We start from the raw sequence: 14346 nt of genomic DNA, 5'->3' as shown, positions 1-14346 counted from the left end.
GAGAATTCCACAACCTGGGAGCAGAGCAGCTGAAAGCTCTGCTTCCCATGGTGGTGAGGCAGAAGGAAGGTACAGTAAGCTGGACAGAAGAAGAAGAACGAAGTGAACGGGCAGAACAAGTGGTGGTTAACAGGTCAGAAAGGTAAGAAGGAGCGAGGTTATGAAGGGCCTTGAAGGTGAGCAGAAGAAGTTTGAAAATTATCCGGAATTTCACAGGGAGCCAGTGAAGTTCCTGAAGAACAGGGGTGATGTGCTGGTAGGAGGGGGTTCTGGTGATAATGCGAGCAGCAGAGTTCTGAACCAGTTGAAGCTTATGGAGGGATTTTTGGGGGAGACCATGCAGAAGAGAATTGCAGTAGTCAATACGGGAGGTAACAAGACTGTGGGCAAGAATGGACGTAGACTGGGTGGAAAGAGAAGGAAGCAATCTGTTAATGTTACGTAGATGGAAGTAGGCAGAACGGGTGAGGTTATTGATGTGTGATTTATAAGAAAGTGAACTGTCTAGGATGACACCAAGGCTCTTAACCTGAGGAGAAGGGAGAACTGTGGAGTTATCGATGGTGAGTGAGAAATGGTTTGCCTTCAAAAGGTTGGATTTGGTGCCAATAAGGAGGATCTCAGTTTTATCCTCATTGAGCTTTAGAAAATTAGAGGTAAACCAGGATTTTAACTCGGATAGACATTCTGTAAGGGAAGAAGGTGGGAGGGAGGAATCAGGTTTGCAAGAGAGATATAACTGGGTGTCATCAGCAAAACAGTGAAACTGAAGATCAAATTTGCGGAAGATGGTACCTAGAGGGAGGATGTATATTATGAAGAGAAGAGGGCCTAAAACTGAGCCTTGGGGTACACCAGAGGTGATGGGGAATAGACGAGAGCGGAATGATCTTAGTTGAATAAACTGGGAACGGTCGAGGAGATATGATTGAAACCAGGCGAGGGGTGTGTCAGAGATGCCGAGAGAGGAAAGTCTGCTTAGAAGGACAGAGTGAGAAATGGTGTCAAAGGCTGAGCTCAGATCTAAAAGGACGAGAATGGTGAGAAGACCAGAGTCAGCTCCGATTAAGAGATCTGTACCCTTGTTCCATGTTCCTGAACTTCTAATATTCCTGAAATTCTAATGTTTTCTGGACATTTAAAGCCTGCTCTTTATTTTGGATTCTTCTGGACTTTAGCTTTTGCATCAACAGCATTAAAAGCTGATGCTTTGAGGCTAGTTTCTCTGTCCTGCAACTCACTTCTCACACAGCAACACATGACCAGAGTAATTTCACTTTCTTCATGGTAAACCGTGTGTGGACGTCTGCTGCAACACTGGATCTGTTTGCCTTTCTGACTTGCCTTATGAAAAAGATGTGCTACACCGTTCTTCAAATATTTAAAAATACCTGGAGTAAACAGCTACAGTGATACTAGTACTAATAAACGTAACAGGGGTCAACTGAACATTGAAACTTACTAAAGTTAGAGTATATTGTGCTTACAAATAAATAAGCACTAGCTGCATCCACTCACAGATGCCATGTTTATGAATAAGCACAGATTACTATTTTTACTCAATAAAACATCAGTTTTCCCACTACAGAGGGCTTATCTCTCACTCTGATAGAATTATACATGAACCAGATGTCTAGTGTTTAAAATTAAGATAAATGAAGATTAATTATGACCTTAATGCTAGTGTGTGCCATAAATAAATTATAACAAAATAACCAAATACGCGACAAACACAGATTGAGTCCAATAAGTCACAAACAATCAGCCTTTAACCAGGCAGAACAATCAGCATGATACTGGCAACTATATGTGAAAATATTAAAAACTTGTCACCGTCTGTATTTGTAAAATGATCTTGGGATGAGACTTGTGTTAAAGCTCACCTGGTTTGCACGAACACTGACGGCTTACGTTGTGTCCAAAAACCATCAGCGCAAATTAAAGATTAATGCTGGCGCGAACTTATGAGAAGCTGACTTTGCTAAAATGAGATGGAAAGCAAACAGAAAGCTGTGCAGGCGCAGTGAGAAATGTTGCTGTTAGTCATTTTCAAACATGAGGTTTTGTTTGAATATTAATGAGCTGAGGCCATCTCTGTGTAGCGACAATAACGTAAACAGTGATTCACTCTGAGATGGTTCAACATGCAAGGAAGCAAAGATGCAGAATTACGTTAACAGTTTAGGGCAAAACTGGGCTAAAACTACGGAAAAACTAAGAAAAAACCCCAAAACTCCCCAAAAAATCCACCCAAGAATACAGTTATATAAGGATAAACCTCAGTTAATTTGATTTTCAGTTCATTTACAGTTAAATATTTATTATTATCAGGTTAAAATTCAATAAAAGTCTAAACTCTGGAAACCAAGAACTCACTACCTGACAGATGAAACAGAAAAAGCATCTTTGTACAAAGAAATCATAACTTAAGCCACTTCAGAGGTTAGAGGAACGCATCTGTGGGTGAAATGGCTGCAGCAATGTGCCAAAAACCACTTGAATGTTACGTACATGCAGTTTTTTGAGCTGCTTGTTGACGGTGGTGAGGTCCTGTCCCTGGTCGACGTAGGCCAGTTGACCCTCGAGCTGGCCCAGTCTCTGGTCGAGGCTTTCGTAACTCTGCACCAGCAGGTCGGCCTTGTTGGCTTCAAAAAGCTGGCGGGCTTTTGCCTGAGTGGTGCTCTCCAGATCCTGCCAGCACTCCCTGATCTCCTCCAGCTTCTTCCGCACCACCGGGCTGAGCTCCGGCTTCTCCTGGATCAGTTGCTGGCCCTCCTGGATGGACAGGAAATGAGGGGGAACACAGAGGGAGACGGGGGAGAAAATTAAGACCTTTTATGTCTTAATGCGAAAGGATTATTCATTAACATACCGAAAATGTATAATTAGCCCAGAGTACACGTAGATCAGAGGCAAATGTGCAAATAGAACATTTACTACTGAAAACAAAAGGCAATTAAGCTACAAAATGACACTTCATAATCACAAAGGCATTAAAAACACACAACCTATTATGATAATAAGGCCATTATGTAGTTTAATTAACACATCAATCAGTGAATCGACATCTCTAATTAGCACCTGGGGAGTACCAACATAAACGTAAAATCTCTGAGAATATATCGTTTTCATGCAGATCACTTGGTCTGCACCGCTATGCAAATTTTATTTAAGCAAAAATCTAAAATGTTTATGGAGATTGCACTCATAAATCTAAATCTAAAAGTTTATGTCAAGCGGACATTAAAATAGCTTTATGAAAGTGGGGTCGATTTCTCTATTTGTAATAAAAATAATTATTGATCTCTAATCCACTTTTCACAATAAAAGCGTGGTTGAAAATCTGTGCAGTGTAGGATATCAATGACGTTGTACATAAATAAACGAAACTATGAACCTAAAGCATTGAAAATGAAAAAGTCATTAGTATACCAATTTAGTATTCAACCACCAGAAAATTAAATAGTAACAATTTTAAATATTTTTAATAGAAATATCACACTCTTTAGCGTCTTAACTCTTAATTTCATACATTTCTAGCTGTTTATGGGTTTTATAAGTCATTTTTGGAAGCTTTGGACAGACATTTAGAGACTGCACAATAAATTGAGAAAATACTAGTAAACAAGAAAAAATAATAATCATAATCATTACATGGAGATGTGACGTAATAACGTGTAAAAAATAATATATAAAATACAAAACATATAAAAAATGAAGCAGGTATAAATTTATAAATGTGCTTCATCGCATTTACAAGTCTTCCTGTGTTTGAATATTGATTCTGTGGAAATGTTGTGTGTGTGTGTGTGTGTGTGTGTGTGTGTGTGTGTGTGTGTGTGTGTGTGTGTGTGTGTGTGTGTGTGTGTGTGTGTGTAAAACCTCCTCCTACTAAAATACCTCATAAATTACCCCACACGTCCCTTCCCCCATCTCTCTCGCCTTTTCATATTTCTGCCCCTTTTGTACCTCATCCCATTCAGAACCATTACACACACACACACACACACACACACACACACACACACACACACGCACACACGCACACACACTCTGTATGAATATCAATTAGATGGGGGAGGGATTTCACTGAGGAGGCGAAATGAAAAAAGTCTGGGAGCAGGTGAACATGAGGTGCTGGTTTGTGTGTTTATTAGAAAGAAAGGGACCTAAAAACATCCCCCAATATGAACAAAGAACAAAGGATTTCCTATAAACAAACATAGAAAAGCATTAAAAATCTAAGGAATTAACTGTGGGCCAAACTTCCAAAGTCCATTTTAGGAACACGGACTTTAAATTATTTGATATACACTGGAATTAAAATTCCAGCTTAACTTTGAAAAACAACAAACTGGCACTCGTAGCTTGCCAACTTGTCTTTATCAAAAAAATAAAATAAATAATACTTGGTAATGTGTGGATTACTGTGGATGACTGTGCTTTTCTTTGCATCTCAGTTCCTTGGTCAAAAGTTACGGACTGAAGCCTGCTACAAAAACTCCTCTGACCGCTACGGATAATCTCCCTCTTTATAACAACGTAATAACAAATATACAGGGGGTGAATACTTTTATAACTTATTCATTTGTATCCTTTTAGTTACATTAAAGATTACGCTTTATCTGACTAAAACTATGGCTTGCTGTGTGACACAGACCATCCACAAAGCTCTTGCTTTAGTCACGAATTAGCTGATATGTGCATATGTGTGTTGGATGCAGCTTGCTAACATTAGCAGATAACTTTGATGAACAATATATGGTAAATCCTGCATAAAAAATTAACATGCAGTGGCTAAATTGCTAATGTTGAAGCTTCGAAATGCACAGTCCAAAACCAAAAGTTGACATCAAAATGCGTCTATTCTCAGATTATATCTAAAGTCCTTTCAGGTTCCTCCGAGGACCACAAACATGGGTGAAAACCGCACCTGTTGGAGGGCAAAATATGAGACAACCATAGCCTGTAAGGTTCATGTCCAGTTTGAATTTAAAGAATAAGTAAAAAGGGTTAATCGTAAAGATGTGAAAATGTGCAAAACTTTATTTTAGATTTGATTTTACTGTGCAACAGAAACTGAAAGGACGGACATTTTTTAAAAATATTTTTTTGAGTTGTCTGACCTATTTTTCTGAAGAAAAGGTTCAATTTTCCACCATTTGGTTCTTGGTGGGTGGTACTTTTCAGACTGCCTCGAATTTTCACCAGGATGCTAAAGTATCCTTGAGCAGTGACTCATCATCCACAGAGGACAACATCCTGTCTCACTCACTCGAGTTATCATAAAATCTGCAGACATACAGAGCTGCATCATGACTGGAAACTGGAGCCCAGTGATGAGATAAGACAGCTTCCGGTCCAGACACCGAGATAAGCAGGGCAGTTACGGGAACCTCTAGGCAACACCGAGGTGTAAATGTGAGTGAGAGTAGGTCATAAAAACATCACTCACTGAAGGTCAGCCCAAACCAACAATCTACCGAAAAATACATTTTGATGAGGTAACAGTACAAAGCTAGGTTTGATATTTGAAAGTAAAATGTATTGATGAGCCTGGATTTATGAAACAATAATCAGATTTATCTCAATGCTCTACTATTTACTGGTTGTTTGTGCAGCTGTCCATTAAAATATAAAAGTATATTTTAGATCATGCTTAGCAATAACTGCCCAAAGAAGTGCCCGGCGTTTCCCGATGGTTGCTGAGTGGCCAGACTTCCTTCTAGAACTAAGGAGGATGGAAGACAGTATACTGTAGTGCATATGGTACTCTATATCTGCCGTATACACACCATATCTGCAGCTGCTAACTTAATTGCCACTATCTGGGTACAAATGGAGAGGTGAGAAGAAAAAGAAGCAAATATCTTCACACAATCCTGCACTGTTTTTACATCAACACACACAAACACAAAGAAGGAGAAGTGGAATTGTAAGCAGACAGACCACTTTCCGATCCTTTCCACTGCTAGTGCGTTACGTCAGCGTTCATTCTTGTGTGGTGTCCCTCCGGCTGCTGGTGCGTGCCATCCTCTGCGGTGAGTGGGAGGGTTTGTGTGGGCTCGAGCAGCTTCACCCACTAGCTCAGAGCTGCTACTCCACACTACTCATACTGTGTAAACTGAGTCTGCAGTTCAGAGAGGAGCACAGTATTCCACAGCGCATACAGACAGCATCTGTAGACATCCCACGCCAAGCGGGGAAATCTGTGTGAGCCCCACCCCGTACACTGAGCTTGGAGTACCTTTACAAGATGGGTCAACTCACTGTAGAAATACTCAGCCTGTGAAATCAGTTGAATAATGTCTTGTCATTAGATCAGATTACAGATGCCAACAGGAAATAAAGCATTAACCTTTTTTGGAGATTGAGACTTCACGTTAGGATACTGTTGCACTGATGCTAACTATTACTTCTCCCTTTAAGTGAACATCCTTGCTATCAAAAATAATAATTTATTTCAGTAAATAAAATTATAAAATAGTTGTTTTTGAGGAAATATTCCATTACTGAAGGCCGATTAAAACCCCTCAGTCACAGTTAGAGTTAAATCATCTGTTACGCAGCAGCTGCCTTCAGTCTGAGTCAGAACTGTCAGGATATTTTTATTCTGAAAGGACTAAAGTCAGAAATATGTTGCTTATCGTTTTCCTCTTCTTCAGTATTTGCAGTAGTGATTATGGTGTGTCAATGTTTAGCATAGAGAGTGCAATCTCCATAAACATTATTAACAAATATAACATGCCAGCAGGGAGCGTGACAATGAATTATTTAACGTGGAACATTATTATTGTGCCGTGGGGCTTCAGACTCAAATACACAGTGGTACTGCTCCATGTGGGAGGGCCAGTTCACCAGTGACCAAAGCTGCCCATGTGCTGGAAGCTGCCACACAATGTTCATACGTAACTCCCCTCCACAGCCCACAGTGTGTCTTTTTCACACTGAAAACAAAAAGTGGAGATAATTAGGCACTAATATAAAATACAATGACACTATCGGTTGGTTTTCCTCCTGTACTGTTCAGTTCTTTCAGGTCACCACCCACCTCTGCTCTGTTACAAAAAGGCTGAAAAAGGTGTTTAAATGGACATATTTCACTTCTCTTTCATGTCTACTCATCCATAATCTTAACTGCTTTCAAAGCTTAGGGTTGCAGGGCAGCTGGAGACCAACCCAGCTTACATCATATATAGTATATAGCATTACAAATGTTGATACTATTATTATACATACGTTTCAGATAATGAGGGTAGTGTATATACAAGTAATCCAGTCAAAGCCAAAAGCTCACTCTTCAGACTGCTCTAAAGAATTGTTTACTGCTTTTAAAAAGACAGGGGCTCCATGAGATCCACGTATATGGTAAAAATAATTATTTCAAACTAGAGATGGACCGATCCGATATTACGTATCGGTATCGGTCCGATACGGACCTAAATTACTGGATCGGATATCGGAGAGAAATAAAAAATGTAATCCGATCCATTAAATATCAAAAAAGCACCTCACAAAACTTGCGACATGGCATAACTCGGCTCATAACCGTAGCACGTTGGAGCAGTGTGCATCAGGTGATAGAGCGGCTGTGGCGTGCGAGACCTGTCGGTGGTCTGGTTCAGCATTTTGAGCCTCGCTACCAATCCGGCATTTCATCTCCGAGAAAGTGATCCCAGAGAGAAGTGAAGCAAGTGTGTAAGTTCATCTCTGAATGTTTGTAAAGCATTCCAGCTTTAAGCTTAACAACCGAAATATGGAGCGACTACCTCTTCTCTCCCCCTCCCTCTCCCGCTGCTACTTCAATCATGAAACTGATTAATGATCAGCTGATCGGCTTTTCTGTCGCGAGTCCGTCTCTCTTGTTTGTTTATTGCTCACTTTGCGCCAGAAAGAGGAAACCAGCGGCTGAACAACAGCAGCACGTTTAAGCTTGATAAGCTGTTGTTAGAATTTATTTAATATTACTTTCTACTCGAGGATCTTTTTCTACGTAGCTGACGGCTGGTAACTGTGCAGGGGCGGATCTAGCAAAGTTTAGCCAGGGGGGCCGATAGGGCATGAACAGGGAAAAGGGGGCACAAAGACATACTTTTCTTTCTTATTCTCATTTAAAATGTCGAGCTTTTAATGAATAATTATCTGACACCCAAAGTTTTAATCTGATGTAAAATATATAGAAGTCCATTACTGTATATAGTAATTGTTAAGTCTAATATAACCTAGTAAGCTATAGTACTTTTTCCTTTGGGAAGGTACCATCTGTGCAGTCTGCAATTCTGTTGAAGAAAGATGTTGAATCTATTTAATTATTCTTGAAAAAGAATTGATTTCTGTGCATTTTTTTTTCACACTTCATCAAATTAAAGTTGATTACGTCGATTAAGCATCATGAGGTGGAGGGTGGGGGGTGGTTCCCTATTTTTTTTTTTTTTTGCTGGGAGTTTTAGAAGCCTATTAGTTAGGTTGCTTACTCTTTAAAATACCAGAATAGGGAGGATGGAGTAGGCTTAAGTTTATTAGATTGATCAGTGTTGCTGAACTATGAAATATTTTGGGTGCAGTGTATTTTTTGCATACAGGTATAACAGAATAGCTTTAGTGTTTTGTTTTGTTTTTAACTTGAGTTTGAACTTATACAAAATGCAGCAAGATGTTAAAAAAACAGTTTGAATTCATATCAGTATTGGCCGATTTCAAATTTATGATATCGGTGTCGGTCATAAAAAAGTGGTATCGTGCCATCTCTATTTCAAACTACAAGTCACTTTAAAAAGGAAAAATATTGCTTTAAATCTCTTTTTTAACCTCCTAGGACCTGGATGTCCACATGTGGACATCACATTTTGGGCTGTCTAGACCAAAATACTAAATTCTGCTCTACAGGGGCCTGATGTCCACTTACAAGGACATTATACTGTCACTATTGTATTGAAATGTTCTCATATGTGGATCTCATTTTTCTCAGAAACAAAAATCAGGTTAAAAAATAAAAAAATAAAAAAAATAAAAAAAAATCACATAATTCTTTGTTTTTACATTTATCAAAATGCCATGAAAGAGTTCGGGTCTTAGGAGGTTAAAGTACTGATGATGAAAAGCACCATGTTGATGTGATTAAAGATTATTTAAATACTAAGACCCAGAAGGATGTGAGAGAATATGTAAAGTGAAGAAAAACAGGAAGTACAGTCGTGCAGGACAGACAGGGAGAGTCTGATGGAGCACTGATGCTAACAGCAACAGATCATCCTCATTCTGCTGTCTGGTGTGCGCTTCACAGCAGACATCTGCTCCCGAGCCTCCCCTCTGCCGCTCTGTTGGTCAGTGGGTCTGTCACGCTCAGGCCACTGAAGCTACCGTGTCAATATTTACATGTAAAAAAAATCTGCTCGTCCAGCCAAATGGAACTGCTTACTTCAATCCAGGTTGAAGTTTTAATGTCAACTCTTGGTCAACTCTGACATAAGGTAAGAAACCAAACACAGGGTCCAATGAAGTCTAAAGACTGAAAACATATTTATAATATTTGCTACGTGTCCACAGTCTTCAAGGAGATACAACTACAAATCAACATTACTTCTTCAAAAGAAATATCCAATGGCAGCGACCTGGGGTGATGGAAAGAATGTGATGGCTGGTATATATAATATGAAACTGAGGCACTGGTCATGTGATTTTTTGACACCTTGCACTTAAATGGAGACCTGCGTGACCGTCGCAGGGTTTCTGTAGGGTTGCACACTATGCAGAGGGTATATTTTCCTCCAAACTGTAATTGCAGACTCATTTATTCATATCAACACATGATTCCACTACTCATGCTGTTGCTCATAAGAAAAGCTGATGATAAAGGCAGCCTGCTGTGGGGTACTACATGCACTCACTCACACATGCACAAATGTCCACATACCATCCAGAAAATGCACAAATACAGAGAAAGAGGACGGCTGTTCTTCCATCTACCTTAAAAATGCCCCCATTTGTTCCTCTGTGCTGCTGTAAAAGCGTCACTTTGACTGTAGGAAAAGAAGGACTTCATCCATCTGCTGAGTGCCCTTTTGGCTCGAGAGCATTAGAAAGCCAAAAGTGCTCCAGGACTGGGCAGGCACTTAAATTGTATGAACCTAATAAGACTTTACTCAGACTTAACTTGGGTTAGCTACCTGTGTTTCATACATCCTGTATTTTGCTAGTTAGCATTTTAGGTTTATCTTTGCAAACATCCACTTCATAAACAGGAGACGAGAGGAATTAGTAGGACGCTGTTTCAAACCGTTTTGCCTGATGAAAGTCTAACACAGAAACATTAAAAATAAATGCATTTTTTCCCATTTCAGTTACACAGCATGCAGGACTCTGTTTGCTATGTTTGTTCTCACTTAAAAATTAGCTAGCTTCAATCCTTCCTGTCTGCTGTTTTGGAGGTCTTGGAAGTCATTCAGCTACCTCTCCACAAGGTCTTTTTTCTTGTGGTCGGGTGGACTCCAGCTCCACCATGGAGGTCTACAGCAGCTGACAGGAGCCCTTATTCTGCTTTAGAGATGTGATGTGAGCTGGAGGGCTGCTCCAACCACAGAGAACAGGTTTATGTGCTGCTGCAGAGGCTGCAGAGCAGAATAACGACTGTCTCTTGTTACTTATTGCTTATAGTATAAACATGAAGTATGAGTAAGTCATTCAAGAAAACACCTTTGGCATGCACACAAAGATTCAGAGCCACAATAGAAGGATTTTAATCAGAAAATGTAAATAATTCTGATGCATTACTGCTTTCAGACATTTCATATTTGAAAACTTAATTGGACAGTTTTGCTGATTTAGGTTTACACCATCTGCTAGTTGACACAGAGCTGTCTTTGAAGGCTAGGAATATCAGGGTTGCAGTGCAGATAGTGCAGACAGACAGACCCTATGGCTTAGGAGCTCTGTAATGAGCACATAGAAAGACACCTACAACAGGTTCCCTGCAGAAATAAATAAAAAGAAGCTCCACATAGTGATTGTAGGGTCAACATCATCTATCCAGCTGGGCTCTATAATATGAAAACACCTATCTTATACTATCTTTCAGGTCTAGCACCTTCCTCAGCATTATTCTCTGTGTTCAGTTCAGTTCTGTGTGCTTTAATGGGTGCAGCATTGTCTGAACGGTGCATTTAAATATAACTGGAATTGATTGGGTGGAATAAAAATATATACTGTCAGATCTCCATCTTAGCTTAACATCTTGCTCTGAGTGCGAGGGCCTCATTGATGTTTTGCTGCACTTACCCACACACAAACCTGCCCATACTCCCTCATTCACGCACACATTCTCTTATATACTGCAGCACCACAGGTCAGAGCTTAATGCAAACTGTATACTGTATGCAACTCTATATAGTATACAGTTTGCACTCGCATACAGTTATAAGGAAAGTAAAAAGGTGCATCAATGGCCAGACAAAGTCGTATTTTTTGCACAGCTGGTAATTTGTTTTGACTTTTATAAAGCTGTACCGATTGCCACCGAAGCCACACAGATTGTTTTATTCTATGCATTTCAAGCATTCAAACCTAACAGGCAATTTTTAATCAATAACATGCTATCGTTGCTTCCCCACACCCCCTGGACATCCTGGGGAGCATAACATAGTATGTCTTTGGACAGTTTGCACAGGAAGGTTCAAACCTAAAAACCTCTTGATATAACTGTCCGGGTTATATAACTGTGTCGCAGGCAAGACTCGGACCCAAATACAGGACATTAAGGACTTTTACCTTTAATGCTGAACTCTTCCCAGACATACAAAAACACCAATGGTAGCTGAGCGGGAGAATTCAATCCAAGAACTAGGAAACTCCAGTGAAACATGGAAGGAGGTATTATGTCTAATTGTTGAATGTTGTCATTGTGTTTCTTAAATTTGTAAGGTCTGAGTTCAATCTATAGGATCAAGACATTCCTTTGTCTCTGACCACCTCTCCAGCCACTCTGTGCTGGGGGAGGTTTTATTGCAGATACATTCTATCTAGAAGATCTGTTTCTTGTGATGTTGCTTCCTACTTTTATGATCCTTTTCGTGAGCAGGAAGTCATGCAGTGAGACACACACACACACACACACACACACACACACACACACACACACACACACACACACACACAGTGCCTTGTCTTAGAACCATTGGGGGGTTTTACAGAGGGAGGTGCTTTTGCTGTGGTGTGTATTGTGTGAACTGTTTTCCCCAAAAGCAAGAGGAGGCCGTCGTCGGGGTCATTTTGCGGTAGGATTCAGAGTGCTTCCTGAGACACCGGCCGGTGCCTCCCTTGCTAGCAAGTAAAAGATGTTCGTCTTGTTTTTGTCGTTAACGAGAATAAGTTTCTAAACTAGCGGGGATGTGGAAACACAGACCCAACAGGAGGAATCACACAGGTCAATCTATATCTATACACAAGCCAGGTAACGATGGGAGAGGAAACAGGTCAGAAGACTGCTGACACTAATTGGGAAAATGAGACACAGGAAGTGAAATCTAACACAAATCACAGAACAGGGGTCAACCACCTGCCTCCAGCCCAAAGAAACTGATTCAGCCCGCCTTAACTAGAGGGCAAAACAATATAAATGGATAATGGACAACATTTCCATCCTTCTGTTCTTATTCATTGTATTCTTTTAGTCTTTTAGTGCTCATTCTGAGTGCTTAGACCAGTTTGGTCTAAGCTTTCGATACACTGCATGTCATTATCCACTTCTAACATCAACACGACAGTGAAAACACAGAAGAAAACACGAGTCCAAAAAAGCATGCAAGCGTATCGAAAGTGGTTTCTCAATCCTGTAGCCACAATTAAACTTGACTCATAGAGAGAAGTGCACAATACACAAAACAAACCCTGTTTTACTTAACAGGAGATTATAGATTTTCCTGATATTTCTGTTTTATGCTTCAAACAGTGGATGCATCATGACCGGCATCACAGTGACTCAGTGGTTATCACTGTGTAGAGCCCTTCTCTGTGGAGTTTGCATATTCTCCCTGTGCTTGTGAAGCTTTGGTCCAGTTTTGGATCATAGTTCTCCCAGATCCCACCTGCAACCCGCCTCCCCCATTTATCATTATTAATATTTATAGAGTCATTAATTTCTTTATTATTATTACTATTATTGTTATCACTACTACTAGTAGTAGTAGCAGCACTAGTGGTGGTGGTATTATAATTACTGATGGTATTGGTCCTATTATATTGTTGTAATTGTTTGAATTATATGTCTTAAATATCCACATAATGCACATTCACATACATACACATAGAACTCACACATAATTTTCATTAAATATGCAATTATGTACAAATGTTTTGTTGCTGTTGTTATTAGTTTTGAGATTTTCAGCGCACATTTTGTCCTGTCATCTATTCCACAGTTTAAAAAAAAACTTTATCAGTGTACAGTTAAGAATGAGATTCAATATGCAACTTTTCTATACAATGAAATAAAGAGATATAAATGAAATGACAGAAGAGAATAAAAATATGCACTCTAAGAGAAAAACAGGGTACAGTGTGCATATAGTGCAAAAACGTTACTAAAATTGCTCAGGTTATGCAATATTACAGCTGCAGAGCAAGTCTGAAGTGTAGTTAAAACCACACTTAGTTATTTCTCCAACCATATAAAAACAGTGCTTTCTGTGTCGACCCAGGACATAGTGAGATTCTTACTTTTGAGAGTTTTGCTTCACGGTCTAACGTATTTTTTTTTACATTTTGATCTTACTTCAAAGGATGTCAAAGCCGGAACTGCGGGTGAGATATAACACAGGCTACTATTTGACTTTTCTTTGTTTTCTGGTATTTGCAATCTATTGCATTGGTGGATGATTAGTGATTTTTTATTTCTATTGTACTCTTGGTACATTCACCACAAACCAATCAGCTCCAGTCAGCCGTGATGTAACGTAGAGAGTGTGTGAAACTTGGTTCCAGCAGCAGACGCTCAGATTGCCATTCTTAACGAGTTAATGAGGCCAATTAACTGTCAAGGATAATAAGTGACGAGGACAGGATTCAAAAGCCCAGTGGGTTTTGGGCGAGCAACTGGGTGGGTTAAGAGGGTATTTTGACTGTGCATTCACACATCCCCCCCCCACACGCTCACGCACACACTGATAAGCACAATCTGCTGCAACTGAACCAAATCTCCACTAACAGCGAGCAGCCTCTGTTTTGGATCCATCACAGTGAAGCTACATCACAGACATTACAGAATGACTCGGCAGCTCTTTACAAACAGTACATCGTCTTAAAGCGCGCAGATGGCAGTTACATCAATTCTGACCCTGTAAATAGAAAGTCGCA

The 14346-nt window shown here is 39.9% G+C and overlaps 1 protein-coding gene across 4 annotated transcripts in view; it reads right to left on the bottom strand.

Annotated features, from left to right (window-relative positions):
• Positions 1-14346, bottom strand: part of sptbn4b (spectrin, beta, non-erythrocytic 4b) — a 102030-nt gene that overhangs the window by 21946 nt on the left and 65738 nt on the right. For all 4 annotated transcript variants that reach the window (XR_014888222.1, XM_085244188.1, XM_085244190.1 and 1 more), the window contains exon 26: positions 2512-2775. Coding sequence is in view for 3 of the 4 variants with exons in the window: in XM_085244188.1 (XP_085100314.1) it covers positions 2512-2775 (264 nt within the window). In the remaining variant the exon portion in view is untranslated. The remainder of the gene's footprint in view (positions 1-2511; positions 2776-14346) is intronic.

The sequence above is a fragment of the Mchenga conophoros genome, linkage group LG14, assembly GCF_057382185.1.
Source record: "Mchenga conophoros isolate Kocher_MC1m ecotype Shallow Benthic linkage group LG14, M_conophoros_male_GT1.1, whole genome shotgun sequence".
Lineage (NCBI taxonomy): Eukaryota > Metazoa > Chordata > Actinopteri > Cichliformes > Cichlidae > Mchenga > Mchenga conophoros.
This window is presented reverse-complemented; position numbering and strand designations above follow the sequence as displayed.